The sequence below is a fragment of the Leuciscus leuciscus genome (assembly GCF_965113295.1).
Source record: "Leuciscus leuciscus genome assembly, chromosome: 24".
Taxonomy (NCBI): Eukaryota; Metazoa; Chordata; class Actinopteri; order Cypriniformes; family Leuciscidae; genus Leuciscus; species Leuciscus leuciscus.
The window spans coordinates 21,806,736-21,833,723 of NC_138723.1; the positions used below are offsets into that span (position 1 = coordinate 21,806,736).

General features: G+C 36.8%; 2 protein-coding genes across 11 annotated transcripts in view; one reads left to right on the plus strand and one right to left on the minus strand.

The window, feature by feature from the left end:
- ccdc169 (coiled-coil domain containing 169) overlaps nt 1-26,988 on the minus strand; it is a 239,433-nt gene that overhangs the window by 122,550 nt on the left and 89,895 nt on the right. The window lies entirely within an intron of this gene.
- nbeaa (neurobeachin a) overlaps nt 1-26,988 on the plus strand; it is a 127,160-nt gene that overhangs the window by 74,343 nt on the left and 25,829 nt on the right. For 5 of the 10 annotated variants that reach the window (XM_082156946.1, XM_082156952.1, XM_082156953.1 and 2 more), the window contains exons 9-26: nt 1,811-2,008; nt 2,541-2,674; nt 4,431-4,539; nt 4,806-4,958; nt 7,699-7,867; nt 12,998-13,077; nt 14,573-14,635; nt 15,041-15,138; nt 15,831-15,923; nt 18,160-18,268; nt 19,054-19,135; nt 19,270-19,393; nt 20,698-20,890; nt 21,205-22,224; nt 23,089-23,306; nt 23,604-23,757; nt 25,231-25,314; nt 26,031-26,211. In XM_082156946.1, coding sequence (XP_082013072.1) covers nt 1,811-2,008; nt 2,541-2,674; nt 4,431-4,539; nt 4,806-4,958; nt 7,699-7,867; nt 12,998-13,077; nt 14,573-14,635; nt 15,041-15,138; nt 15,831-15,923; nt 18,160-18,268; nt 19,054-19,135; nt 19,270-19,393; nt 20,698-20,890; nt 21,205-22,224; nt 23,089-23,306; nt 23,604-23,757; nt 25,231-25,314; nt 26,031-26,211 — 3,262 coding nt within the window. Of the gene's footprint in view, nt 1-1,810; nt 2,009-2,540; nt 2,675-4,430; nt 4,540-4,805; nt 4,959-7,698; nt 7,868-12,997; nt 13,078-14,572; nt 14,636-15,040; nt 15,139-15,830; nt 15,924-18,159; nt 18,269-19,053; nt 19,136-19,269; nt 19,394-20,697; nt 20,891-21,204; nt 22,225-23,088; nt 23,307-23,603; nt 23,758-24,382; nt 24,407-25,230; nt 25,315-26,030; nt 26,212-26,988 lie in introns of all 10 variants that reach the window. The other 5 variants (XM_082156951.1, XM_082156947.1, XM_082156954.1 and 2 more) reach the window with 2 other exon arrangements.

The window sequence follows — 26,988 nt, forward strand, 5'->3', positions numbered from 1 at the left end:
GCATTTATTTAATCAAGCTCCAAAAATATCTCATTTGGATATTGCGGGATCTGTGACGTCACACTGGCAAATATATTTGCATAAGACGGCCTCTAGAAAGACATTGACGAATAGATCATCGCACCATAGGCCCCGCCCACTGGCATTCAGTCACTTAACGGCTGACATTTGCCTATATTGGATATGAGTGTTGTGTCAAAAGCAAAGAGACTCCATTATAATCACTGACGCTGTCTACACTGGATACAGTAAACAGATGTGCGCTTAGTTTCTGACATACTCTACGCCCCTTGAGTCTGTCGATAACAGGACAAATGTAAGAGTGAAAGAACATTCGCTTCAACGCGTCCCGTTTAAACAGCTTGTTGGTGTCTCTGTAGACTTCAGTAGGATCCCAGCATCAGATGGTTTAGTTGAATAGCGTCAGAGGTTTATATGTTTGTTCGGAGAATTTTGTTTTGTAACCGAGGCACAGTGTAATGGAGAGTTTGCAAAGAACTTTTGTTGATATGAAGCAGTCAGCTGTATTAGATCTGACAGCAGCTTCATCGAAAAACGCAAGTAAATGATTTCATCATGCTTTGTCTGTAAATGGCAGTTTTATATGGACAATGTTTTCAAAATACTTACTCGCATGCTATAACGATTAGGCATTGATACTGTTTCCTATATAATGGCGTTAGCCAATCATAACAGTGGCCGGTTACTGACCAGCCTTAAAGGAGCCGCCTCTTAAAAACAGATCATTTCAGACAGAAGGTCAGAATGAAGGTTGAAAATAATAGTTTTTCTGCATATATATATATTTGTTTTTGTATGCAAAAAAACAACAACCATTATTAGCTTTATAAGTGAACCTCAAAACATATTAAAATAATTTAAAAAAAATCCATGTCATGATCCCTTTAAGATGGCTTTTACAAATATACTTTTTTATATTAAAATATTATTTTATTACATTTTATTTATTTATTTATATGAGTATTACTTTTGTATATTAACATTTATTTGAGGATGAATTTTTAACAATACTATTTATTGTGTATTTATTTATTTATTTATTTATAACTAGACTATCCAGTATATTTGTTGTTATATGTCTTTAAATTGGCCACATATCCAGGATTTTTCCCTGCCTGTTGCTTGAGATGCTGGGATAGGCTCCAGCATCCTCAATATGACATTTGGTTTGGAAAATGGATGGATGGATGCCTTTAAATTACACATTTATCTGAGGAAAACACTTACACAAAGGCTGTTCACTGGGTAAAATGCATTAAAAAAATCCTAATAAGATCAAAATAAATAGTTTCCAAACATCCCATATATAAAATCTTGAGGGAAAAGCAAATTAAATGGTGAGTTGAAAATCCTGTCATGCACAGTCAGGAAATTCTGCATGATCTTATGTAAGTCCCTCATTCACTCCCTCAGTTGAATAGATGACTAGTGGCACAAAGTGCTTCACATGAGAGAGATTTTGCAGATACATGCACATTTACACACACATGCTCATACCGGCATACACTCACGCTCAGAGCCATTAGTGAAATGGCACATTTCTGTAGCCAGACCTTCATTAAGATAATGTACGCCTGTTTGTGTGGCTGCTCTGTTCCTCAGTAATTAAAGCTTTTTTATTATTATTATTATTATTATTATTAGTATCAGTCCTCTTGGATGCAGCCCAGTCCCTGGTGCTTTCCACAAGCCCGCTGCCAAGAGAAGCTGAAAGAGAAGCAAAATGTGAGATAACTTTGTTTGAAGGATGTTACTCATTTACCAAACTTGAATTATCTTTTTTTCACAGAGCACGTTTAAGTTCAAGTCAGAAAGCGACATCCACCTGGCTGAGCACCATAAGCAGGTTTTGTATGATGGGAAGTTGGCCAGCAGCATTGCCTTCACCTACAACGCTAAAGCCACCGACGCACAGCTGTGCCTGGAGTCCTCGCCCAGGGAAAACTCCTCCATATTTGTGCACTCGCCACATGCCCTAATGCTGCAGGTCGGTTGTTTCTCTTACACACAAATAACATCATGTTTATCACTGCTGTTGCTCACTGATTCTTGAGGACTGAAAAAAAAAAAAAAACAGGCTACAGAACTGAAAAAAATATGTATGTAGAGAGGGAATGGTTTGGAATAATTCAAAACAAAATATGTATTTCGGTTTCGGTGTAACTTACAGTTCCTCTATTTTTTTTTATGTGAAGTGTTTCAATGTTGAAAAATAGCCATTTAATCACACATTTATTCAGGACACTCTAAAAATGAGGTATAAAAACAGTATATTTATAATTTGGGTAATGGCATTGACATATTATGGTTGTAACACTATATTGAAATGTGCTATATTGTAAGGCTAAATGGCTTTTTTAGGCTCAACATGTTGCTTATCATAATCATACAACTGATTATAATGTACATTATATTGTATACTGTATTCGAATATAATGCATTATGGCCTTCTAAGAAGATTTTCCAGCAAACACTTTATATTCAGTTTTCTAATAAGTCATTTTTGCATGTGCATGCAGGATGTGAAGGCTATCGTCACTCACTCCATCCACAGCGCCATCCACTCCATTGGAGGAATCCAAGTTCTTTTCCCGCTCTTCTCACAGCTGGACTACAGGCAACCCAACGACAGCCCTGTGGAGACAACCGTCTGGTGAGTAGCTAAATTTAGATTTTCAACACTCAGGGTTCAGTAGATCTTTTTATTTTTTATATTTTTTTATATTGATAATATGACATTTATATCTTAAAGAGAATATTCTAATTTGTTATAATCATTTGTTATAATCCCAATAATTTATATCTTAAAGAGAATATTCTAATTTGTTATAATCAGAGGCTATACTACAGTATACTAAATACACTACTGTTCAAAGTTTGGGGCCAGTAAGATTCATTTTAAGATTCAAGGACGCATTAAATTGATCAAAAGTGACAGTAAAGATATTTATAATGTTACAAAAGAATGATTTTCTATTTCAAATAAAAGTTTTGTTTAACTTTCTATTTATCAGAGAATCTAAAAAAAAAAACTTAAAAAAAACAGCATCACTTTTTCATCATTGATAATTATAGGAAATGTTTTTTGAGCGGCAAAGCAACATATTAGAATGATTTCTGAGGGATCATGTGACACTGAATACTGGAGTAATGGCTGCTGAAATTAAGCTTGGGTATCACAAGAATAAATTGCATTTTAAAATATGTTAAAATAGAAACAGTTCTTTTTAATTGTAATAATATTTCACAATATTACTGCTTTACTGTTTTTTCAATCAAATAAATGCATCCTTGGTGAGCATAAGAGACTTCTCTCAAAAACATAAAAAACCTTACCTACCTCAAACTTTAGAACGGGACTGTAAACTTTTTTTAAACTTTGAAAAGTAAGCCTTTTTTGTTTGTTCTGTTGGATGTTTTTTTTTTTTTTTTGATCATCCAAACCACACTAACACAGAAACACTGGCTTAACCAGTGGTGTAAGTTTGGGGAGCTACCAATATCTCAAAAACTCCACCAGTCGTTATTGAGAAACCTGTTTGAAAACAGTCATTATTTGTATTGTAAATGTAGAAGTAATGTCTTCATGACCCTCTCAAAACTTGAGTCTAAAGCTTCTACTTTTGCATTTGATAATAAGTTAGTGCCATAATGTAGACTGAAACTCAAGTCAGTCACTGTCAGGAACGTCTGCCATGAATTATAAATAGAATCTGTCATTCTCGGATAGAAATAGAGCGTGACAGAAAGAATGTTGGATTTTGAGAGATTTATGTTCATATAGACACTAGACCGCTCAAGGAGGGATGGGAGGCTGGTATGGCCGTACCCTCATTTCTCAGGTCGCCGTGTGGTTCTGCTCTATGGGCTCACAGGCATGGCGAGTAGATTAGAGATCAGCAGTGAGCTGTCAGGCATAATCAGCAGAGCAGAGGTCTGTGGGGTATCGATCAGTGGTAATGTTCCCCGCTGGGGTTTACAGTCTGCGGGGAGATGGGTGAGGTCACAGGCCCATCCGTTGGCTTATGGCAGTTCAGAAAGAGACATTTCATCAGCAATCTCATCACCTCAACAACATCATTTAAGAAACCAAGACATAATTCGTGCTCGCTGTTTATATCGCTTCTAGGGAGGGGAACCATCATTATGAGTGTGTGTGTGTGCTGTACATTTTTATGTATAAATATATATTATTTTGTCCTTGAGGTGTCCCTAACCATTTAGCTACCATATGAAATGTAATGAATATTGGAGCTGTGATTTTGTTGTTGTCCTGCAGATATGTTGAGCCTTGGTGCTAATGTTAGAGATGCAGGTTCAAACTCAATACACATTGTATTCTAATCCCATTCTCTCACAAAAGCTACATATTTAAATTATTTTATTTTTTATTTTTATTTTTCTTGCAGTGCCACTCTCCTCGCTTTCCTAGTGGAGTTGTTGAAGAGTTCAGTAGCCATGCAGGAGCAGATGTTGGGCGGAAAAGGCTTCCTGGTCATTGGCTATTTGCTAGAGAAGGTAAGTCGTCCACTCATTTTTTGAATTTATAAAAGTCTGTTTATTATAAGTTATAATTACTTTTGGCCAAAATTGTGTCTGATTCAAACTTGCACTGCTTGTATGATACAGGGTTGAGTATAGCTTGCATCGTGGCCCTGTCCCATAACCAAAAAATGTTGTCCCCTGTCTAGCATTTCTGTTAATAAAAAGTGTTAGAAGCCTGAAATACACTATCTGTCTCATCTCCCATGCTGTCTCTCTCTCTCCGTCTCTCTCTTCATCAGTCTTCTCGGATGCACATCACCAGGGCGGTTTTGGAGCAGTTTCTGTCCTTTGCCAAGTATCTTGATGGGTTGACACATGGAGCTCCTTTACTGAAGCAGCTATGTGATCACGTTTTGTTTAATGCTGCCATCTGGATCCATACACCCGCTAAGGTGAGCTCGTCCCACACGTGAGGAGTCACGTTTCACATCTGTCCATTGTTGTTAAATGTTGCAATCCCCATGGATTAGCCATTGGTGTTACTTTTTAAATAATATTTCAAAGGATTGCAGTATGTTACACTAGCTTCCAAAAGTCTGTAAGATTTGAAAGTTTTGAAAAAAGTCTCTTATGCTCACAAAGGTTGCATTAAAGAGTAAAAAGTGTAATATTTTGTAATATTATTACAATATAAAATAGCAGTTTTCTATTCTATATATTATAATACAGTATATGTAATGTATTCCTGTGATGGCAAAGCTGAATTATCAGCAGCCATTATCAGTCTTCATTAACTGTAATGTTGATTTGGTGCTTAAAGTGGAAATGAAGCGGTCTAATTAACATTATTTAGTAAATGGATTTCCACTCTAATCAAAAATTAGACAACAAACACGATAAATGTAACCATTTAAAAGAAAAAAAGGGATGTTTTGCTATAGCTTTTGTTGCAGTACTTCGACCTGTTGACAGACTGCTTCATTTCCACTTTAAAAAAAACATTTCAAAAACATTATCAATGTTGAAAACAGTTGTGATGCTTAATATTTTTGTGGAAACTTTTTTCAGTATTCATTGATGAATAGAAAGCTCAGTAGAAAAACATTTATTAAAAATAGAAATTTTGTAACTTCTCTATGATAAATAATAAATTAATAAATGTCTTTATTTTCACTTTTGGTCAATTTAATGTTATTGTAATTTAAACTTAGCATCTTACGCTAAACTTTTGAATGGTTGTTGTATTTTACAGGTATTTTCACATTGTATTTAAATGCAAAGAATCAGTATTTTAATTACTTTTTCAAATAAATGTATAGATTTTCTACATAATAATTATTTTTTTGTTTTAGTAAGAGAAACAAGTGAACATTGCAATAGATGCGATATATAGTCTTGATACCATCTGTGTACAATGCAACTACTAAAGGTCTTGTAAGTGAGGTGTTAATGACATTGTAACCCAAGAAGTCAGCTTACATTATGCATGCAGAACTTGATTGCTCAAAGCATATGCTTCTAGATATTTTTATCCGCCAAGCTTACTGGGTGTGAAGTGTGTGAGAAAGCTTTGCATTCAAAGACACTTGATTTACTTATTTGGAAAAAAGTGCCTTTCCTCTACAAAAGCAGGCAGGCTCAATTATTGGATAATGACCTGGGAAACATGACCGCAGGATGAAACGATCGTCCGATTTCGTTCCCTCACCCTTCCATGCGGAGGAGTGAATATCCCACGGCGACTACAGCCCTTTATGATAGAGAGAATGAAGAAACATCCAGAGGGAATGAAAAAGAGAGAGATAAAGTGAACGTTGGACTACAGGAAGCAGATATATGAAAGATTATTTCTATAGAAAAAAGAAAGAGGTTATTGGTAGAAGTTATAGCTCAGGTTTTTCGGATTGAGGCAGATTTCACACTTTTTAATGTTCTACCTTGTTCTGAAGGAAGGCATTTTTTTCAAATCCCTCACAATTCATGAAAAACCACCCATAACACCTTAGCAAATGCATTGCAGCGAGTTTAGCCCAGGCACTACTTCTATTTTCCTTTAAAAAATGTTAAAGTGGATTCAGCTTGTCATAAAGAGGTCCTCGTGGTCTTGCTTTCTCTTTGACCTGCTTGCATATAAAGCTGTAATTTAGTTTGAGGGGAAATGTCCCCATGATATTGACCTGAATCAGCAGGCTGGGTCAACATGAGATTAAACGCACTGATAAAATGTGGTTTCCACGGCAGCCTCATTAAGCCTGAGCCTAATTACAGTAGCATGTCCATGTTGATCAGTGTAAGAAGTGACTGTGTGTAATAAGTGTATGTGCACTTATGTGTGAGGTTCCCAAAGGGATGGCTTTAAGAGAATCGAAAAAAAAATGTGAAAAAAAATTGTAACCCAGATGTGTTTTTCATATGTATTTGTTGACTCTTGGAAAGTTTATCAGTTTTTCCTGCTAAAGGAGGAGTAGGATATACACTACCATTCAAATGTTTGGGGTTAAAGAATATTTTTTTTAGGTAAATCACTTTTATTCAGCAAAGACGCAGTAAAAGTGGCAGTAAAGGCATTGATAATGTAACAAAAAAATTATATTTCATATACATGTTGTTCTTATGAATGTTCTTTTCATCAAACAATTATGAAAAAATGTATCATGGATTGTTTATATTATTTATATTGATAATAATGAGAAAAAATTCAGCTTTCCCAGCATAGGAATAAATTATATTTTAAAATATATACAAATTTCGCAGTATTTTTATCCTTGGTGAGTGTTATTCTTAATATAGCATATTCATAACAGCCTTGACTGCCTTATTGCTAAAATATATTTGAAAATATTATTGTTTTTATCTAAAAATTAAAAATTGTAAAAAAATATATATAATTATATAATTACAAAATATTATAATATTAAGGACAAAAAGTTAACTAAAATGTTTTATTTAGCGAATTATTTTAATACATTAAAAAATCAACTTTTTATTTTGTAATTTAAAAAATTAGATTTTTTATTTATTTATAATATTCGTAAAAAATAAATAAAAATAATTAAGTGTCATCCTTCCAGTAGAACAGCACTATGTATTTTAGTAACTCTGTATTGACCAATCAGCATCTAAGACTGGAACGTTCCTTTTTACTATTACCCATTTTAAATTGTGATCCACTGTGTGTTTTCCATATCTCAGGTTCAGCTTTCCCTCTACACGTACCTGTCGGCCGAATTCATTGGCACTGCCACCATCTACAGCACCATCCGCAGAGTGGGCACGGTCCTGCAGCTCATGCACACCCTCAAATACTACTACTGGGCCAGCAACCCTCTGGAAAGCAGCGGTATCACCCCTAAAGGCCTCGGTGAGTGCTCAAACATGCGTCTACTTGCAGTGTTTACAGCCATATGTGGATCCTGAACAGTTGCACTTTGCTGACAGGGTCAGGTACCAAAATTGGCCTAAATGAATCCCTAGATATTGAGATATCATGTTCATTTTGATTTTAACAAAACAATATACCACAGAGGAGATACACGTTCTGGGAACAGCTGAGCAGTTCAGAAGTCCACACACATGCTAGCCGGTTGTGGCAGGGTGGAGCGTGTGTCTACAAAAAGACAGCTAGCAATATTAAGTGTGAATAAATCTTGAAACACAGCCCACTCCATTTCCCCCCCTCTGTCTCAGTCTATTTTCGTATCCTGTGCACTTTTGTGCCTCAGACTTCTGTTCTCTCTTCATTCTAAATCTTGTTTTTCTCTCAAGATTACTTTCTCTCTGTCTCACTCTTGTTTTATCAGTCTCTTACTTGTCTCATTTTCTCTCGCGCTGTAGTTTTTCTTTCACTTGTTTCTCCTTCATTTTTACTCTTTTCCCAAATGCCACATGCAAAATCTGTCAGTTTTTCCATCTGTTTGCCATCTCTGTCTTTCTCCATCCTGGGCTGTCATTCCCAGAGGTGAGTCTCTGAGTTAGATAGATGGTGTAGTGAAGTGAATGATTTGTAGCATCCAACATGTCTAACAGCATCATGAGGTGTTTCACTGTCAGCTGCAGCAGTAATTATCTGACATCATAAGAATTGCTCATTAGCTTCCCAATACAGATGATCTCAATCATCTCCTTGTTTAACCAAGCATATACTATTTTTTTTAATCTAAAGATGCACCGATATTAAACTTCTGGCCAATGCAAATAAGCCAATAGTTATTTTTATGTCATGGCCAATAACCAATAAATGGCCAATATTACAGTTCTATACTGTTTTTTCTAAATAAATGAATTAAAAACAAAACACTGAGAAATAAAATCAATTGTTTTAAATGTAAATGTAGGCATCACAAGATGGCGGCTAAGGTTCAAAAGTCTGTAAGACTTGTTGTGTTTTTGAAAGTAGTCTCTTATACTCACCAAAGCTTCATTTATTTGATCAAAAATACAATACACAGTTAATTTGTGAAATATTATTACAGCTTAATAAAACTTTTCCAATTTAAAATATTTTAAAATGTGAATTATTCCTGCGATGGCAAAGCTGAATTTTCAGCATCATTACTCCAGTCTTCAGTGTCACATGATCCTTCAGAAATCATTCTAATATGCTGATTTGCTGCTCAAGAATCATTTCTTGTTATTATTAATGTTGAAAACAGTTGTACTCCTTAATATTTTTGTGGAAACTGAGATAAAAAAATATATATATATTACTTGTTGAATAGAAAATTCAAAAGAACATAATTTAAAACTTTACTTTTATATTTTTATATACTTATATAAAATATATTTTATTGATATGATTTATATACTTAAAATGTACTTTTTTATTTTATATTTTATATAATAGTATGCACTGATATAAAAATTCTGATCGATACATGTAAATTAAAAGCAAAACACAAATCAAAAATCTGTTTTTTAAATGTGACTTTAGTCATCACAACATTATAACATACAGGATGAGAAATGGATATTAATTTTCAGATTTGCCAAGTATTACATTTAGATTGTTTTTAAAGATGAACATAGGATAACGGCAAAAGTCATTTTAATGTAAAAATAGGGTAAATCATTTTTTGATATGCTGTGTGCATAAAAGCTGTGCGTGTTTTTCAGTTTTTGGATGTTGTCCATTCTCTTCTATTGTATTTATAATAGCGGATGTGTTGATCCATTTAGACAAGCCTGTAGTTGCATTTCTTTCTTCCCTTCCCTGTGTACTTCAGATAGCACTGTGACTTGTGGCTGCTTATCTCTGTTAGATGCAGAGCCAGTGTCACCATGGCAACCCTGTTGCCCTTCCCATGATGCTGCATGGGTCTGTCACATTGTAGAGTGTGTTTGTTTCCATGTAACGTACTGTAGTGTTAATTTTGACTCCTTTTAATCTGTTTAGTCTTAATTGGATTTTAAAATCCAGGCGATGTAAAAGTATAAATGTAAATTAACAAACTTTTGGTCAACAAAAACAGCCTTAATCTAATTCTAATTGCATTTCACGAAGGATTAATTTGCATAACTGTTACATGGATTAAAAGTCATTGACATAGACTGTAAAAAATTATATTATCAATGAGTTATGACAACACATGTTTTTACATTGCTTTAACTCATCAAAATAAGTCATTTCAACTTTTTTTATAAGTTATACAAGATTCAACAATTTTTTAAGTCAGTTTAATGTGATTTGAGTTGAAATGACTTAAACATCCAAGTAGATTGTACTTAGATAAGGAAGCAATTTTTTTACAGCGTATATTTTGTCGTATTCTTGCAAATGCCAGTGACGATAACAGGTAGCATTGATTGATCGTCTTAACTGGCCTTGCTTTGACCCTTGGGATGCTGTGGGGTGGTCATCACGCTGAATGCACTCACATGCACTGACCCAAGACAGATCTGTCCTTCCAGATCTCTAGAAGAGCACAGTCTACACACCCGGTCATCAATTCTCTCACTGCACCAAATCACTGCAGCTGGGAAAGGTCAAGGGATATACCTGGCTACAAATAGACCTTGACCACGTTCATAGCGTACAAATCCTCTCTGCCACAGAGTGTTTGTGTATGTAACTACACACAGAGTACAGAACTGCAGCACAAGGACAATGACGGCACACACTTGATGTGGGGATGAACATGGCTTGAGATGGGAAAAGCCGCTGACCTGCTTCATTACATCACACGCATGCACTGAGCTGCGGCTTTTCATATAGGAAGCGATGTGAATTTTTTATGGCAGCTTTGTAACGTCTGTGCACCGCGTGTTCAATAAAAGATGAGGAGTGCGTTTGTGTCTGTTTGAGAAAGATAGTGAGGGATTTTAAGAGAAATAGGTGGTTGTGTGGTTTGGAAATGGGGTTGGTGTGTCGTTTAGGGGCTTGTATTCCCTAAGCTGCGTCTTAAGTGCTGTTTTTCTTGTGTGTTGTGTGTCACTGTACTATATTCAGTTTGAACCCATCGTAAGAAACCTGCAGCTTTGAACTGCGGCTTTTCCCTCGTCCCTGAAAAATGAAACAAGTAATTCCTTACAAGCTCCGGGTTTTAGTTTGTTCATTAATATGTGAGTCACTAGAAAAACATGTTAGTTTTTTTTTAGTTTTTTTTTTAGTTTTGGGAAATATTCAAAGAGAGTGACACATTTCATAATGTCAGCTCTGCTAAATATGTTTTTTTCAACATTAGCTTAGGAATAAAAATTGCATAAGGCATTTTGCTTGTTTTTTGGTTCATTGATGATGACTAATAGCACATTTAAAAGGGGTGGGAGAATGCCCTTTTCACAAGATGTAAAATAAGTTGTTGATGTCCCCAGAGTTTGTATGTGAAGTTTTAGCTCAAAATACCTCACTGATATTTTTTTATAGCATTTTAAAGTTGTCACTTTTTGAGGGTGTGTCTGTTCCTTTAAATGCAAATGAGCTGCTGCTCCAGGCACAGAGGCGGAGCTTCAAGAGCTCTTGTCCTTTTACCTCACACAGACATGCACTGGACATTTCAAAAACTTTTAGCCTTTTATGTTCAAACCGAAGTCAGAAAGATGGAGAGACTCAAGAAGTGACAACATGTAGACAACATTTCTGAATGGTTTGTTGGTGAATTTATGTAGCTTATGTGTAGTTATCTTCTAGTCATTGATTAGCATATTCTGTCTTGATAATCTATAAATCGTGTTCAGGGGGCGGAGTTTATGTAAATTCTAGGGTTGGTGATGTCACTAACCCGGGAGGAATGTCTTGTAGTCCCTACCAGCCGTTTGTTGTAGTCCTTAAAAAGCTATTTCTTATTTTCTTTAAAAGCAAATATCTTCCTTTGCTTTGAACTTTGAGCGTTGTAACTTTGCAGATGTTGTTTATGCTCAAACAGCAACATTACACACTAACTAAAGTTAGAAAAGTGAAATCATATTCAACCACCCCTTTAAGCATCTCAGGTTTATATAAATGCCATACGCAGGTGTTTATTAAGAGTTTAGATGTGTGCAACTGATGTAATGGACCACTTGCACTGAGCTTCGTGACGCACTTCTGTTTGGAAATAGTACGTCTCACTTATTTCCGGTTATGTTTACTTTCAATGTACTGTGGTCAACGAGTTGAACAAACGCCACCTAAAATTAGTGTCCACAATAAGATTTAAAAATGTGGCAATTTTTATTGACAGGATAAGGTATATTCTGATGTTTACTGTGTGCATAATTTTCCAAACTTATCGGAACATGACGTTTTTAATCCAACCCAAGCCGATCTGAGAAAGCAGCGGGTGTTAAAAATACGTCAGTGTTCGTCTAAACTAGTGACCGCGACTCTGAAGTGTATGAGAACATATGAATGACATCAGTACGAACACAGACATTTATTTATTTGGATTAAATATTTTAATAATTCTGTCATTTTTCAATTCTCAATCTTTTCACTATTTACATGTTTATGCCCAAAATGCTATAATATTCAAAGTAATTGACTGTCATTCTCCTCTACGCTGCGTTATTGATTAAATAGCCTAGCCTATTTAACATCATTACAGGCACCTCGCGAGCATTCATTCATTCAACTATTTTAAAAGACTGGAATAAACACCAGTGCACACAAGCAATCCTTTTAATAGTCAATTTTATTTAAAAATGTAAACCCAACACGTAGGAAATGTCAGAAACAGAAAAAAAAAATATGATATTTTTATAGGCATAAATGGGCATATAGGACTGCTGCAGCTTAGTGGATAAATATATTTACCCTATGTATTATTCAGAATGCACAGTTGGAAATAAAATATATTTATAGGAACATTTCAGCAGGCTCAAGATAATTAATACAGAGATCATTATGCATTGTTTTAATCAACTGGCAGCCATAAAAGTGATAATCTGCATTCTCATGTATGTAGGTGCGCTGAACGCTCTAACCGGAAACTCCCGATATGTACTAACTAGAACGCAGAAGTAGTTGTGCACTACTCAGTAGTCCATGTTTGTAAATTACTGTGTTTTCTTACAGATGGTCCACGGCCCTCTCAGAAGGAAATTATATCCCTGCGGGCGTTCATGCTTCTTTTCCTCAAACAGCTCATTCTCAAGGTGAGACTGTACAAAATCACTATAGATTTTCAATGTAAGTATATTTTTTTTTTACACAAAATGTGTGTGTGTATATATATGTATGTACACACATACACACACACACATTTTTTATATTATTTTATATAATAGTATTATATACAGTATTTTTAATTGTATTTGAATGCAGTTATTGATATATTACTATTTTTTTATTCATCAAAGACTATATAGCATAGGAATAAATCATTTCCCTGATGCATATTTTGTAGTTAGACTTTATAATAAAACTTGTCATACATTAATAATAAAAAGAGTTACATTTTTGACACACATGGTAATATTCCATTTCATTTCTGCTTTGCTTGCTATGCGCATCAGTGCATCACTTTGTTCTTCAAAACTGATTTTATTTGACATGTCATTGCAATGAATCGGGCAGCTTGAATGAAATGCATTAGTTCCCAAGCAGTGACAGCCAGAACACATCTGCTTTGTCAAAATAACACCATTTATCCTAATTTTTCCCAGAAATTTGATCCGGTTTGTAAGGCAGTCATGTAGAAATTTTTTATTTGCCTTTGTTTGTTTAAAAACAACACAAACCGCCTGATGGGGCCAACACTGAGAAAATTGCATTATGGATCATCTCTCGACACAAAGAAATGTGTGTTTTGTGTGCACTCTAGGCTATTGTCCTGTTTTGGGAAGCACGATGTGGTTGCCAAGCAGCACGTTTTATTCATTTAGCCGCTGCTCTTTTGTTAAAATACCCAACTTAATTAACAGAAATTACAGAAAACAGAAAAATTTAAGTATCTCTTCAAAAGGCAAAACATCAAAGAATATTTCAAAGCCAATATCCATAGCATGCAAGCGTGCCTTAAACCTCAAACAGTGGAAATGTTCAAATTGAAAATGTGGATATTTCAATTTTTTTAATTACTATTATTAATTAAATGTATCTTTATTGATAAAATAATTAACAACCTAGTAATGCTTGTTGTATGTAGTTTAGATTTTTCATATGTTTGATACGTGTTTGCATTCGTTTATACATTTTCAAAATTTGAATGCAGTATATCTTTTGATAAGTAATTGTAACCAAAGTTAAAATGCAGTTTTTCGCTGATTCCTTGCTACATCTAAAATGGCTTGTTTGTCGTGCATTATACTTTTTCAAAGGTGTAACAATGAATGGATACTGTAAGTATTATAATGTAATATAACTGTGGTTACAATTACTCATGAAAGCATACAGGGGGGATTGTCCCTGTAATAAGTGCACTGTAAGTCGCTTTGGATAAAAGCGTCTGCCAAATGCATAAATGTAAATGTAAATATAGTGCATTAAAATGGGTATAATTAATGCATTAAAATACTTTATAATGCATTATATATGAAGGCTTTAAGTAAAGTGTTACCAACATTTTTATCAAAAAATTAAATTAACACTGAGAATGTTAACACTATGTATATATTAGCATATATCTAATTTTGTGTGCTTTTTTTTTAGGATCGAGGAGTGAAGGAAGATGAGTTGCAGAGTATATTGAACTACCTGCTAACCATGCATGAGGTAAAACTGATCAATAAACAGAGCAAAAGGTCTTATGGGCTCATTTCCTTTAGCCTTTATCAAACAGGCCATGCTCCATGTTCTTGATGAAAAACAAGCTGCTTTAATCAGTCTGGAAGGCTGAAATGTTCACCTCAGGTGTCCGAAGTGCAGACGTCTTTCAGTCCATCAGAAAGGCGCTAGTATTATCCTGAAAGCTGCATTAATGTTTTGATCGAGTCCCATGAAATTGCTGTAATGCACCATCTCTGCAGCCATTTGATTGAAAACACCAAATGAATCCTGAAAACTGCTAGTTAAGTGCAGGATTATATAACACCCAGACATTTGAAGGGTATCTAGTGGATCATTACCGTCTACTCTGGTGTGGTTTAATGTCTGTTTGTTCATTTTTCTCTCCTATAGGACGAAAACATCCATGATGTGCTTCAGCTCTTGGTCGCACTCATGTCTGAACACCCCGCCTCCATGATCCCTGCCTTCGACCAGAGGAATGGAATACGGTGAGGCCTCAGGGACAAACGGCTCTTGCATGGTCTGGTTATGTAACTGAAATAGATTTGGTCTGTCACAGCTGCATCAATCGCATTTCCTCTTGCCTCACAACCGATCACAAGGGACCTAAGTGCTTATTTGAACTGCCTTCCCTGTGAATTCTTGTTTGATCTGCCCTCCCCTTATAACATTTTATTACTAGGGCTGCCAATCGATTCAGATATGTAATCACAGTTATTCTCATCTTTTTTTGTGGTTAACCCTCTTTTTGAGGATAGACCTGAAAATGAATTTTACAATTTAAACAAAATATTGAATGCTTTGGAGTACTCACTTCAGTTTGGTCTCTTTTTAAAGATGACACTTGGCAGATTGTTACTGAAATGAAAAAAAGTGAACTGGAAAAAAGTGATAGAATTTTACGCTTGTTATGAAAAATGCACGAAAATACTATCTTCAATCATTATATGAATTATATATTTTCCAAGACACTTTTTATCAATCAAATCAAAGCCATGAATCTAAACAAGTTGTGTTCCAAATTTGAGCTTGATATCTCAAAAAAACAGCTTTCTGTAAGATTTTGTTTGGGCGAAGTACCAAAGGTTTCCACTAGATGAAATTAGTTTCCCATTCATTTCCAATGCGGTCATTTTTGACCATGAGGAGTAAATGTTTTTGGTGTGTGTGTGTGTTTCAGAGTCATCTACAAGCTCCTGGCCTCCAAAAGTGAGAGTATACGAGTCCAAGCGCTAAAAGTTCTTGGCTACTTCCTGAAACATCTTGGACACAAGTGCGTATTAATGATCAAAACATTTGTGTGAAGGATGTGTGGCTATTTTGACTTGTATATGAGGATACAAAGCTGTATGTTGTATGTTAACATGCAAAGAGACCTTGGCTGGGTCATTCCCACTATGCGGTTATTTTTCATGTCCCCGTCGCACTGTATATGTCTTAATATATTTTGTAAAATATTAAGCTCACAATTTGAAGGTGGAAACCTCCAGAAATGTAATTAACTACACTACTTCACTACATTTTTTACTTCATTATGTTTTTACTACATCTGGTTTGAACAGATGATGCCATTTTTTCTTTTGTCCCCGGCTGCCTTCTAACATGAAAAACTGGCAAGGTATTTAGAAATCTTTTTTTATTTTGAAATGTTAATTTTTTTTGCTATTTATTTGATACATTTATTTAAAAAAATAATTTAATTGACTTATTTAAAAAAATATATAATAATTTTTGTGCCAAAATATTTTTTCAGCATGCAAGTCTTTTGTACAAACCCTTTAAATAACAAAAGCCAGTTCCTTAATGACATCACCCTCCAGGGACTGTACTTTTTGGCGTTTTGGTAACACTTTAGTTTAGAGTGCAATTCTCACTACTAACTAGTTGCTTATTAGCATGCATATTACTATGATATTGGCTGTTTATTAGTACCTGAACTTAACAACTACCTTACTAAGTTTATTGATGCAAAAGTCATAGTTAATTGTTAGTTAATAGTGAGAATTGGACCCTAAACTAAAGTGTGACCCTAGTTTTTATGTGTCGATCGATCCACTTGATACAACGACAGTATCACAAGTATTTACACTTATTTTCTCACTTACACCTGCGTGTATTAATCATTGAGACAAGCATGTTACTGACAGGATCAAAAACTGAGAAAGGAAACCAGATCTTTGATTAGGCATACATGCGGACCATCCTCGGTTGGCCTCTCTCTCTCTCTCTCTCTCTCTCTCTCTCTCTCTCTCTCTCTCTCTCTCTCGCACCCAGATAGTGTGATCATGCTGTATACTGTAACGCTAACCAAAGAATGACAAGAAGGGAATAAAATGAATGCCGAGTTATTTGCTTTAAATATTTATAAATTTGAACACGTTATTTTTGACAGTTCTATTAAAAACATGCCAAACTGATCTGAAGTCTCACTGAGCAATGGCTAACTTTAGCTCTTTATTTCTATCTTGTTAGACATGCTGTTAAGTTTCTTTATTTTAAGTTCTTGAGCTTCAGCAGCGCATATTTCTGAAAGTCTGGTACATTATAACCTTTAATAGAAATACTCCCTTCGATTACAACACAGCCACAATCATGTTTTTTTGTTGTTCAAACATGAACCTGCCCTTTCAGGAGGGGAAGAGAGCACATTTAGAGAATGAGTGTTCTGTAGCTGACAGGACGTGTTAAACGCACAGGCTACTGCCAGAATAATCGCTCTGACAGAGCGTGTGTCCGGCAAGGCAGAGCTTTAGACCAGAGAAGATGATGCTACGAAGGTTATACATCATTATTTAGACACCCATTACTTTCCTGCTTACATATTAAATGAAATAAAAAAAAAATCTAAGAAATGTTTGCGCTTGTTTATCAAAACGTACATAAAATCTGGTTGATGTCATTTCCAGATCCTGTTTCCTCATCTTCTCCCTTTAACATTTCCTGTTTTCTTGACTTCCCTAGGAGTAAAGGTGTCAAAATAACCAATATTTATTTTAAAAATGCATAAAGAAAAAAAATAATTATAATCAGTGTTCATATCTCTGTTATTACAAATTTTTGGAAAGTTCAGCTGAATGTTAGACACGCCCACTTGCAGAACTGGTGTCGTTTATTTGCATATTAATCTGTCATTTGCATATTCAGTCTTTTGTGTGTGTCTCTGAGAGGTGAATTAAATGCATTTGACCGGCAGTCTTTGTGCTGTCACGTCCCCTCCCCCTGACTGATGTGCTCGGGAATGCTGATGTCTCCGAGAGGCTGTAAGAGGGCCACTGACAGCTGTGTGTTTGTGTGCCCTTGAGGAGTGTGGTGTCACTTCTAATCGCATCAGTGTGCCAGTAGCATGCATCTCCTCATTGATCCTAATGGTGTGAAAGACTTGGGGGTAAAATTGAACCCGTGAGGGAGTTTTTGCCTGCCTTTTGCATCGCCAATGTGACCGCAAACAACCTGGCACGTGCGCCTCTGATCTCACTTCCCCTGTGCTCTGTGTGTGTGTCTGTGTACAGGAGGAAGGTGGAGATCATGCACACACACAGCCTCTTCACGTTGCTCGGAGAACGACTAATGATGCACACCAGCACTGTGACCATCACCACCTACAACACACTCTACGAGGTATCAGCCTGTCTGTGTATATTTTTAGCAACACTTCCTATGATGCCTGTATGTAATGCATTATAAATGTATTTCCAAAGGTGCATTCAGTATTTTTTTTTGTTTATGTCGCTCTAGGCAATATGGCAGTTATCATGAATGACATCAATTTAAAATCTTGCAAAACGAAGCAAACGTTTTTAGTCACAAGTGCCGTTGTAGAAATGATCTGTTTGGTTGTATGATTATTACCACCATGATTAAATTTGACCAGAAGCAAGTGTCCAATATCAAGAAATATTCATGTCCTTGATATTCATGGAAAAATGCAATTTAAAGTCTTATTATAACCATTGTAATCATTTATATCTTTTTATAAATATTTGCTGCCACAGTTATTAAAGCAATGAGCCTAAAAGAGGCTGTCCATGCAGTGATTTTAGCTAGAGTAAAAGTGTTTTTAAGCATGAAAAAGTGGATTATGTAACACACCAATGTTTAATAAACAGATAATATAGTTTCATGCAATGTAGGAATAGGGTGTATTAATATAGAATAGAATATATAATAACAATAAAATATTATTAATTAAATGCATATAGATTTTTATAACATTAATCAAATTTGTTTTCAAAATATGTTTAATTGTTTTTTTAGTTTTTTTTATGTTATTATTATTACGTGTTATGTAATTTTCTCTCTGAAACCTTACCTTATATATTTATACGAATTATGATTGTGTTTTTGAATAAAATGTGTATAAAACTGAATTCTGGTTTAATCAAACTGAATTTTGTCTGACATAGATCTTGACAGAACAGGTTTGCACTCAGGTGGTGCACAAGCCTCACCCAGAACCCGATTCTACAGTCAAGATCCAAAACCCCAGTAAGTGTCGTGTGTGTTGTTTGTTTCATTTCTAGGGTATTGCTCTGTTCTTTTGTTTAAACTATGGTCTAAATGTCCAAACTCTTGTCCCTTTCTACATCTTCCTCTCTCTTTTTTCTTTTTGATTCTCTCAGTGATTCTTAAGGTTGTGGCTACGCTGCTTAAAAGCTCTTCCCCCAGTGCTGAGCTGATGGAAGTGCGACGCCTCTTCCTGTCCGATATGATCAAACTCTTCAGCAACAGCAGAGAGAACAGACGGTAAGCCGTTTTCACACACTAGTAGCGATCACTAAATCTGCAGGGTTTTTTTTTGTTGTCAAAAGTAAAAGTTTGATGTACACAGTTTTTCAAGTAGAAAACATTAAGCTTAGAATATCAATGAGCAAACAATTCTATTATATTTTTTAAAGCATATTTGCATTAATTTGCAATTTGTATTTTGTAATATTTAGATTTTATATTTATATTTTTCACATCCAATTTGAGAAGGCATTTCCTCCCTTACCTCCTCTGAGAAAACACTCCAGACACATACAAACAAACCCAAATATTTATAGATAAACATGCATAAAAAATCACATGATAAAGCACACAGCCATGCAAATCTCCTTGTACATACAAAAATTCCCACAGAAACCCAGACATATGCAGACATTACAATGTTTTTACACACGCAAGCTGTATGCAAACATCAAAAGCATTTAGCGTCTCCCTCTCAGTGGGATAGATGCTCCCTCCTATTAAATCAATTAGTGTCATAATTAATGCATTGAGGAATGAAGATTTGAAGTGGCATTCTCTCTGCATTGTTCTGTTTCATGGGTTCCTGCAGAGAGACTAAACCTGACTCACCTTTTCGACTCAGGTTTGCCTTATTTGCTCATTAGCAAGCTTTAGTTACTGGTGTGTGTGTGTGTGTGTGTGTCTACACACTTTTATCCTAAACAAGCCAGTGGCGCACCATGCACCCAGGCCCACTCAGTCAGCTGCTGCCATGGTTACAACTGCATACCAAAATCGCAATGCATATTTTAGTATTGGTGAAGTGGGACTGCTTGTTTTTCTATAACAAGCCCTGCATTTTGAAGTGAGCAGACGTTTTGGGAATCTGAGATGGCAAGAGTGGAGGAAGAGTGAAGTTCCATGAATGAATTAAACATGGGGGTCATAATTAGGTCATGTGACAATAATAGAGTTTATTACTGTTTAAAATGTTTATAATTGCATAATGTGCTCTTTTTCACACACTATTAAAACAAAACAAAATATCCAATTGAATCACAACATTATAATGTACAGTATGAAAATGGATATTGATTTTGAAATTTGCTGAAGATTACATGTGTCATTAGTGTTTTGGAATATTAACTTCAAATAAGCAATTAGATTGCTCAAAGGTAATTTTAATGTAAAAATAGAGGAAATTAGCAATATCCAGTATTCCATTAGAATAGTCACTGTTAAAAACAGAGCTTTTAACTCAGTTAACATTCTGCTGGAGTGAATAATTAGTCCGTTCCATCTGAATTGGCATTGTTGGTACCATTGTAATGTGTGTGTAGGTGTCTGCTGCAGTGTTCAGTGTGGCAGGACTGGATGTTCTCTCTGGGCTACATTAACCCAAAGAACCCGGAAGAGCAGAAGATCACCGAAATGGTCTACAACATATTCCGAATCCTGCTCTACCATGCCATCAAGTACGAGTGGGGAGGCTGGCGTGTGTGGGTGGACACACTCTCCATTGCCCACTCCAAGGTCTGCAGCTTTAATCCCTTTTCTTGACATATTTAGTTTCGTTATATCACATTTAATGGTTTTAGTGCATTTATTATGTCTGTGAAGGATGAAACGGTTGTTATTTTTATATCTCCACTCTCTGGCCTTGTCTTTTGGTCATGTTCATGGTAATTGCATCTGATTTTAGTTAAATGCAGATCAGCCTGTTTTTGCTTATTTGGATAAAGATCCTAATGATTCCATCTAATGGGTGAGATGCTAAGATAAATATCTGCTTGGAAAGTAAACCAACACCAAAGTACACTCACAACTACTCCCCCTGACCTCTTTAGGTGACCTACGAAGCGCACAAGGAGTACCTGGCAAAGATGTATGAGGAGTACCAACGACAAGAGGAAGAGAACATCAAGAAAGGGAAAAAAGGTTCTGTCAGCACAATCTCCGGCCTTTCTGCCCAACCCGCCACTGTCAACGGAAACCTAGAGATCCGCGAGATTGATGACACATCTCAGACGCAAACACCGGAGAGTGAGGTGGACTATGGAGAGAACGCAGACTCTCGAATCCTGCTGGCTGAAGCCAAAGGCCCGGAGGGTGAAGCTGAACGGTCGGTCGCAGGGGTTCGTGTGGAAGTCCATGACTTGCTGGTTGACATAAAAGCAGAGAAGGTGGAGGCTACAGAGGTTAAATTAGACGATCTGGATCTGTCCCCGGAGGTTCTTGGAGGAGGAGGGGGCATGGAGAATGGCCCCTTGGTGGAAGTAGACTCGCTGTTGGACAGCGCCTACTGTGCAGCAGTTCACAAGCTCAATGGGAGCCTTGTCCCCAAAGAGGAGGAAAGCGTTGTGGTTGGTTTGACTGAAGACGATGGGAACCTGGGGCCTCTAATCACACTCGCAGATGAGAAGGATAGTGTTCCCAGCAACAATGGCTTCCTGTTCCCCAAGGTGGACGAGAAGCTGCTTCCCTCATTGGCGTCAACGGAGCCCCTGGTGCTGCCCAGCCCCGAACAGCCACCTTGTTCAACAACTCCACATACTTCAAGTGCCAGTGACGACCTCAGCCTGTTGGCTCACATGACTTCTTGTGGTTCAGACCTGGTTCAAACCCCAAGTGGCCTAGCAGAGGATGATGGGTTTAAGTTGCAGAGCACCTTAGCGGACATCAGCACGCTGGCAGAGGCCGAGGCCCAGGCTGCAGCCAGGGCAGCAGAGTGTTTGGAGCAGGAGGTTGGGGAGGCCAGGGCAGGAAAGAGCGGAGGGGACGCAGCCAGCACTACTTCAGACACAGAGAGATCCGATGACGGAAAGGACAAGGAAATGAAGAAAATTCAGACCACAGCCACCACACAGGTGCAAATCACTGATTCTCTCTTTGATTTATAATTTTTATAGTTTGTCCACAAATGGCAACTCTTGGAAATGTTTACTCACCCTCATGTCATCAAACCTGTATGACTTACTTTCTTCTGCTGAACAAAAAGAGATGTTAGGCATGATGTTCATGATGCTCTTTTTAATATTATTAAAGTACATATGGATGGATGCTGTAGACCTTTAAATTACATAAAACCCACTGTAAAGTAGTCCATATGACTTTCAAGTTTTTTGAAATCATACAATAGCTTTCTGTGAGGTTCAGGCCGAGATTTAAATAATTATCAACTGAAATCTCATTCACACTTTTGAATTTTAAAACTGGTGCATTACATTCAATTAAGTGTTATTGTCGTCAAACCTTGCGTAACACATTTTTAAGTGCTATATTTCAATATACAGGGTGCCAAATCCTGCTTCTGGAGAACCACCTTCCAGCAGAGTTTAGCTCCAGCACATCTGTCTGGAAGTTTCTAGTGATCCTGAAGACCATGATTAGCTGGTTCAGGTGTGCTTAATTGGGGCTGGAGCGAAAACCCTGCTGAAAGGTGACCCTCCAGGAGCAGCATTGGACACACTGTACATTTACACAACTGAGATTTGGGATCTGAAGACAAGGGGAAGGTCTAGAAGATCTCCTTTTGTGTTCCACTGAGTATAGACAGTTAAATGGGTTTGCAACAACATGATGGTGAGTAACCTAACCCTTTAAATAGGTTTCCACATCCTCAGTCTGGTTTAGAACCATAAAAAGAAATAAACAAATTAATGGCAGAATAAACTAACAAGCAATCAGAGCCAGTTGCTTAGATGAATGATTGAACTGGTGCTTTCCTGCAGGCTCTTCATGGACGTATGTCGAGTCAGATGGAAAGGGACCTCCGTGTGGATCTGGGCTTCCGAGGCATGCCGATGACAGAGGAACAGAGGCGGCAGTTCAGCCCCGGCCCTCGCACTACCATGTTCCGTATCCCAGAATTCAAGTGGTCGCCCATGCATCAGCGCCTTCTCACTGACTTGTTGTTCGCCCTGGAAAGTGACGTACACATGTGGAGGAGGTATGAGGGTTTGTGGCCTTCAGAAATGACAGCGTGCTCCCAGATAAACATCTTGAGTTGGTCCTGGAAAAAACATTCCTGATCCGCATCCCCAACCCTACTCCTTTCCCTATCCTTGAAACCTGATTGGTTGAAACGAATGTTGTTCCAGGACCATCAACAAGGATGTTATAATCTAATTTTCTCTAACCTCTTTTGAGTTACTTGACAGTAAAATGCTGAAAAGATTAATATGTTGCATACTTTTTACATGCTCTTGCCTCACTGCTGTCTTTCTTTGTTCTCTCTTTCTCTCAGCCATTCTACAAAATCTGTCATGGACTTCGTAAATAGTAACGAGAACATTATATTTGTCCACAACACCATCCACCTAATTTCTCAGATGGTTGATAACATCATTATAGCGTGTGGTGGGATCCTGCCCTTGCTCTCTGCTGCCACCTCCCCATCTGTAAGTGGCACATGATCGCCCCCTAGTGGATGTTCACATCAGTACAACAACTTTGAATTATAAAACCACTTTTAGTGGCAGGTTTTTCTTTTTCTTTTTGGTTGAAAGGGATGTAATGGGAACATTTAGAGTCTTCTAGAAGAAAAAAGTTGTTCCTGTTCTAGTCCCCGAATATCGCTGAAAGTTATAAATGAGGGGTGACAATACATGTCTCATCTTATACTTATGAGGTGCTATCACTAGGACGTATTTCAAGAGTAAGAGTGCTGACTCCAGATCAGTATTTTTTTTTTACACAGAGAAACATCATTGAGTGCTGCTGATGGCAAATTGTGTCTTACCCTGGCCTGAGATTCTTATCTTAAATGTGAACACAATCCCTAATTTTGCCACTTTCTTCTCCTATGTTCTTTGACATCTTACCTGCAACCTAACCTTTTTATTTCTGGCAAGCATTCTTAAAGCTTATCTGAAATTTCCTCTGTTTACTGACTCTATTTTTTAATTAGCCATCTTTTTGTGCTCCTTTTGTTGTCTGTATTGTCTCTAATTCCTTACTTTCCCCCTTCCCTCTAATTCTCTCTCTGTTTCTCTCTTTTTTGTCTTTTTTGTTTTGCATGTACAGAGTTCTAAGGTTAGTGCGAACCCTGTAAGTTCCAATTAATTTATTCTTCTCTAATGTTCACAGCATTTATCTTTTAACGTTACATTTTAATATCACTAATATCACAGTCCACGGTTTAAAATGTATGATCCATTTCCGATCATTTCCATCTTTTTCAGACTCAGACTATGTCTTTATTCATTCATTTGAATCTCAGAAATGTTATTAATTGTGTATTAAAGTTGTTTATGTTGTGCTGTCCAACATCCCTATCTTCTTGGACTATAGAGGTATTAGAAGTGCAGCATCATGCAAGTTTTTAGTTACATAGAAATGCGATATTTGCTGTCAGCCATGATTAATTTATTCTGTAAGCAAAGGTGTCCAATAAGTAGTCAGTTGTATCTGGCTGGTCATGTGATTTCAAAATGGCCCCTTGTTAGTAGTTAGTGAACATGATTTTAAACATATTTTATTACTATTTAAGTGCTCTTTGTTTTACTTTTAATTAGTAAAACAAACTGAATGCACCTTGGGATTGAGATTATTGATAAGAGATTATGGATATATTATAATGCAAACTAATCAGTATTGATCTTTTACATGCTCTATATATCATCACTTTAAGTGGTCATATCTGATAAAAGCAGCTTAGCACACCTCCCATATGTTTGTGTTTCATCATCATAGTCTGTTATTCATGACAAACCTTCGCAAAGACACATACTGATGTTAAATTGCATTAAATGAAACACACTGTGGTGCTGTGCTACCCCCCCCCCCCCCCCCCCCCCAGCTCTATTGGTCCGTTAATAAGGGTCTTTATTAAATGTCAACTTCATTTGTTCCCCTCTGTGTTGATCATAAAGACACAAGGAAGTTCTTGCTTACAGAAAGGGGCAAAAAGCAATGAAGTTAATAGCCTGCCAGGAAGCTCTGGCACAGGGGCAGAGGTTGGTCTGAGCTGTTGCTCCTATACATACCCACAATGCACCTGTTGCGTGACCTCTTTATCCACCACTATTATGTCTCCTAGCAACGAGCATGTTCCCAGTTTTCAACATCAATTGTGTTATTTTCAGCACTCAACTCTGGTCACTACACTACTTAGGGTTTTAAGTCTGGTAGTAGTTCATATCTCCATCACCCTATTTAAAAGTTATCATTTTTCAAAAGAGGCTTTTCAAAGAGTTTAAAAGAATATTTGCTTAAAAGGTCCCGCATTTCTTTAAAACAAAACAGTGGGTGTCTGTTTGATATACCATGTAATTGTCAAACTTTTGAAATTGATGTTGCAAAATGGTGATGTGTTCCTTGACCACTGCAAAAATCAACACCGCCTGTTCACACTCAAATGGGTGTCACTCTGGTTTGAACACACTTCCCTCTGTGTGGTGTTTTTCTCAGCACCTTCCTCCCCACCACAGGCACTTAAATGTGTTTGAGAGGCATGTTTCATGTGAAGTTTGCCTGACATTATTGATTTGCTGTTATCACACAATTTTTTGTCCGTCAGCACATTTTTAACAGTAAAATTCTTTATAGGTGTGAGCATTACTCTGTGTTTTAGTCTTATAGTGTGTTTGTGTGTGTTTGTGTTTGTAAAAACGAATTGGGATATGTTTCTAAACATCTGGATTTCGACTATGTGTATGTGTTTGTGTCAAAGACGGAGCTTGAGAATGTGGAGGCGACCCAAGGTATGTCGTCAGAGACGGCGGTCACGTTTCTCAGCAGGCTGATGGCCATGGTGGACGTGCTCGTGTTCGCCAGTTCTCTCAATTTCAGCGAGATCGAGGCTGAAAAGAACATGTCGTCAGGGGGATTAATGCGCCAGTGTCTACGATTAGGTATGCATGATGAATCTTACCATGTGCAATTTCAAATATGTCCATTGACTGAGTAAAGTAGTTTCAATGTAAGGTCCTTGTACCTTAAAGCTAAATTGTTTCATTTATGTGGCAAAAAAACCTCAAACCATTGATATGATTCACATCAAACAAACAGACCTGCAGTGTTTACCCTGCTCAAATGGCTTACTTATATTTTTGTCTCCATTATTAAGACCGAATAAGAGAAAGTATTTAAACATTAATTAAAAAATACACACCTCACCTTTAAAATGGGTTCAAAGCACAAAGAAAAAGCCAGGATGTGCATCTCAGTGCACTACCATTCAAAAGTTTGGGTTCAGTAAGATTTTGTTTTGTTTTAAAGGGGTCATCAGATGCCCATTTTCCACAAGTTGGTGGTCTTTAGGGTCTTCATGTAAAGTTTGTAACATACTTTGGTTAAAATTCCTCAATGGTTGTGTAAAACAACACCCTTTTAACCTCCTCAAAACAGCTCTGTTCACAGCGACCTGTTTCGGTGCATGTCTCTTTAAATGATAATGAGCAACTGCTCACCCCACCCCTCTCTTCCAGGGGACGTGTCGACTCAAGACACATAAAGTGCTGCCTTGGTGGACAGTATACAAATGGCTAAGGGCGGAAATATGCTAATACAGGACAGTCAGGACAGTGGTCGAGGGCGTAAATATGCTAATACGGGACAGTCCATCAGCGGTTTTGGGTGGATCATGAGCAATATGACATCATAAAATCCAAACGGCTTGATTATTGAGA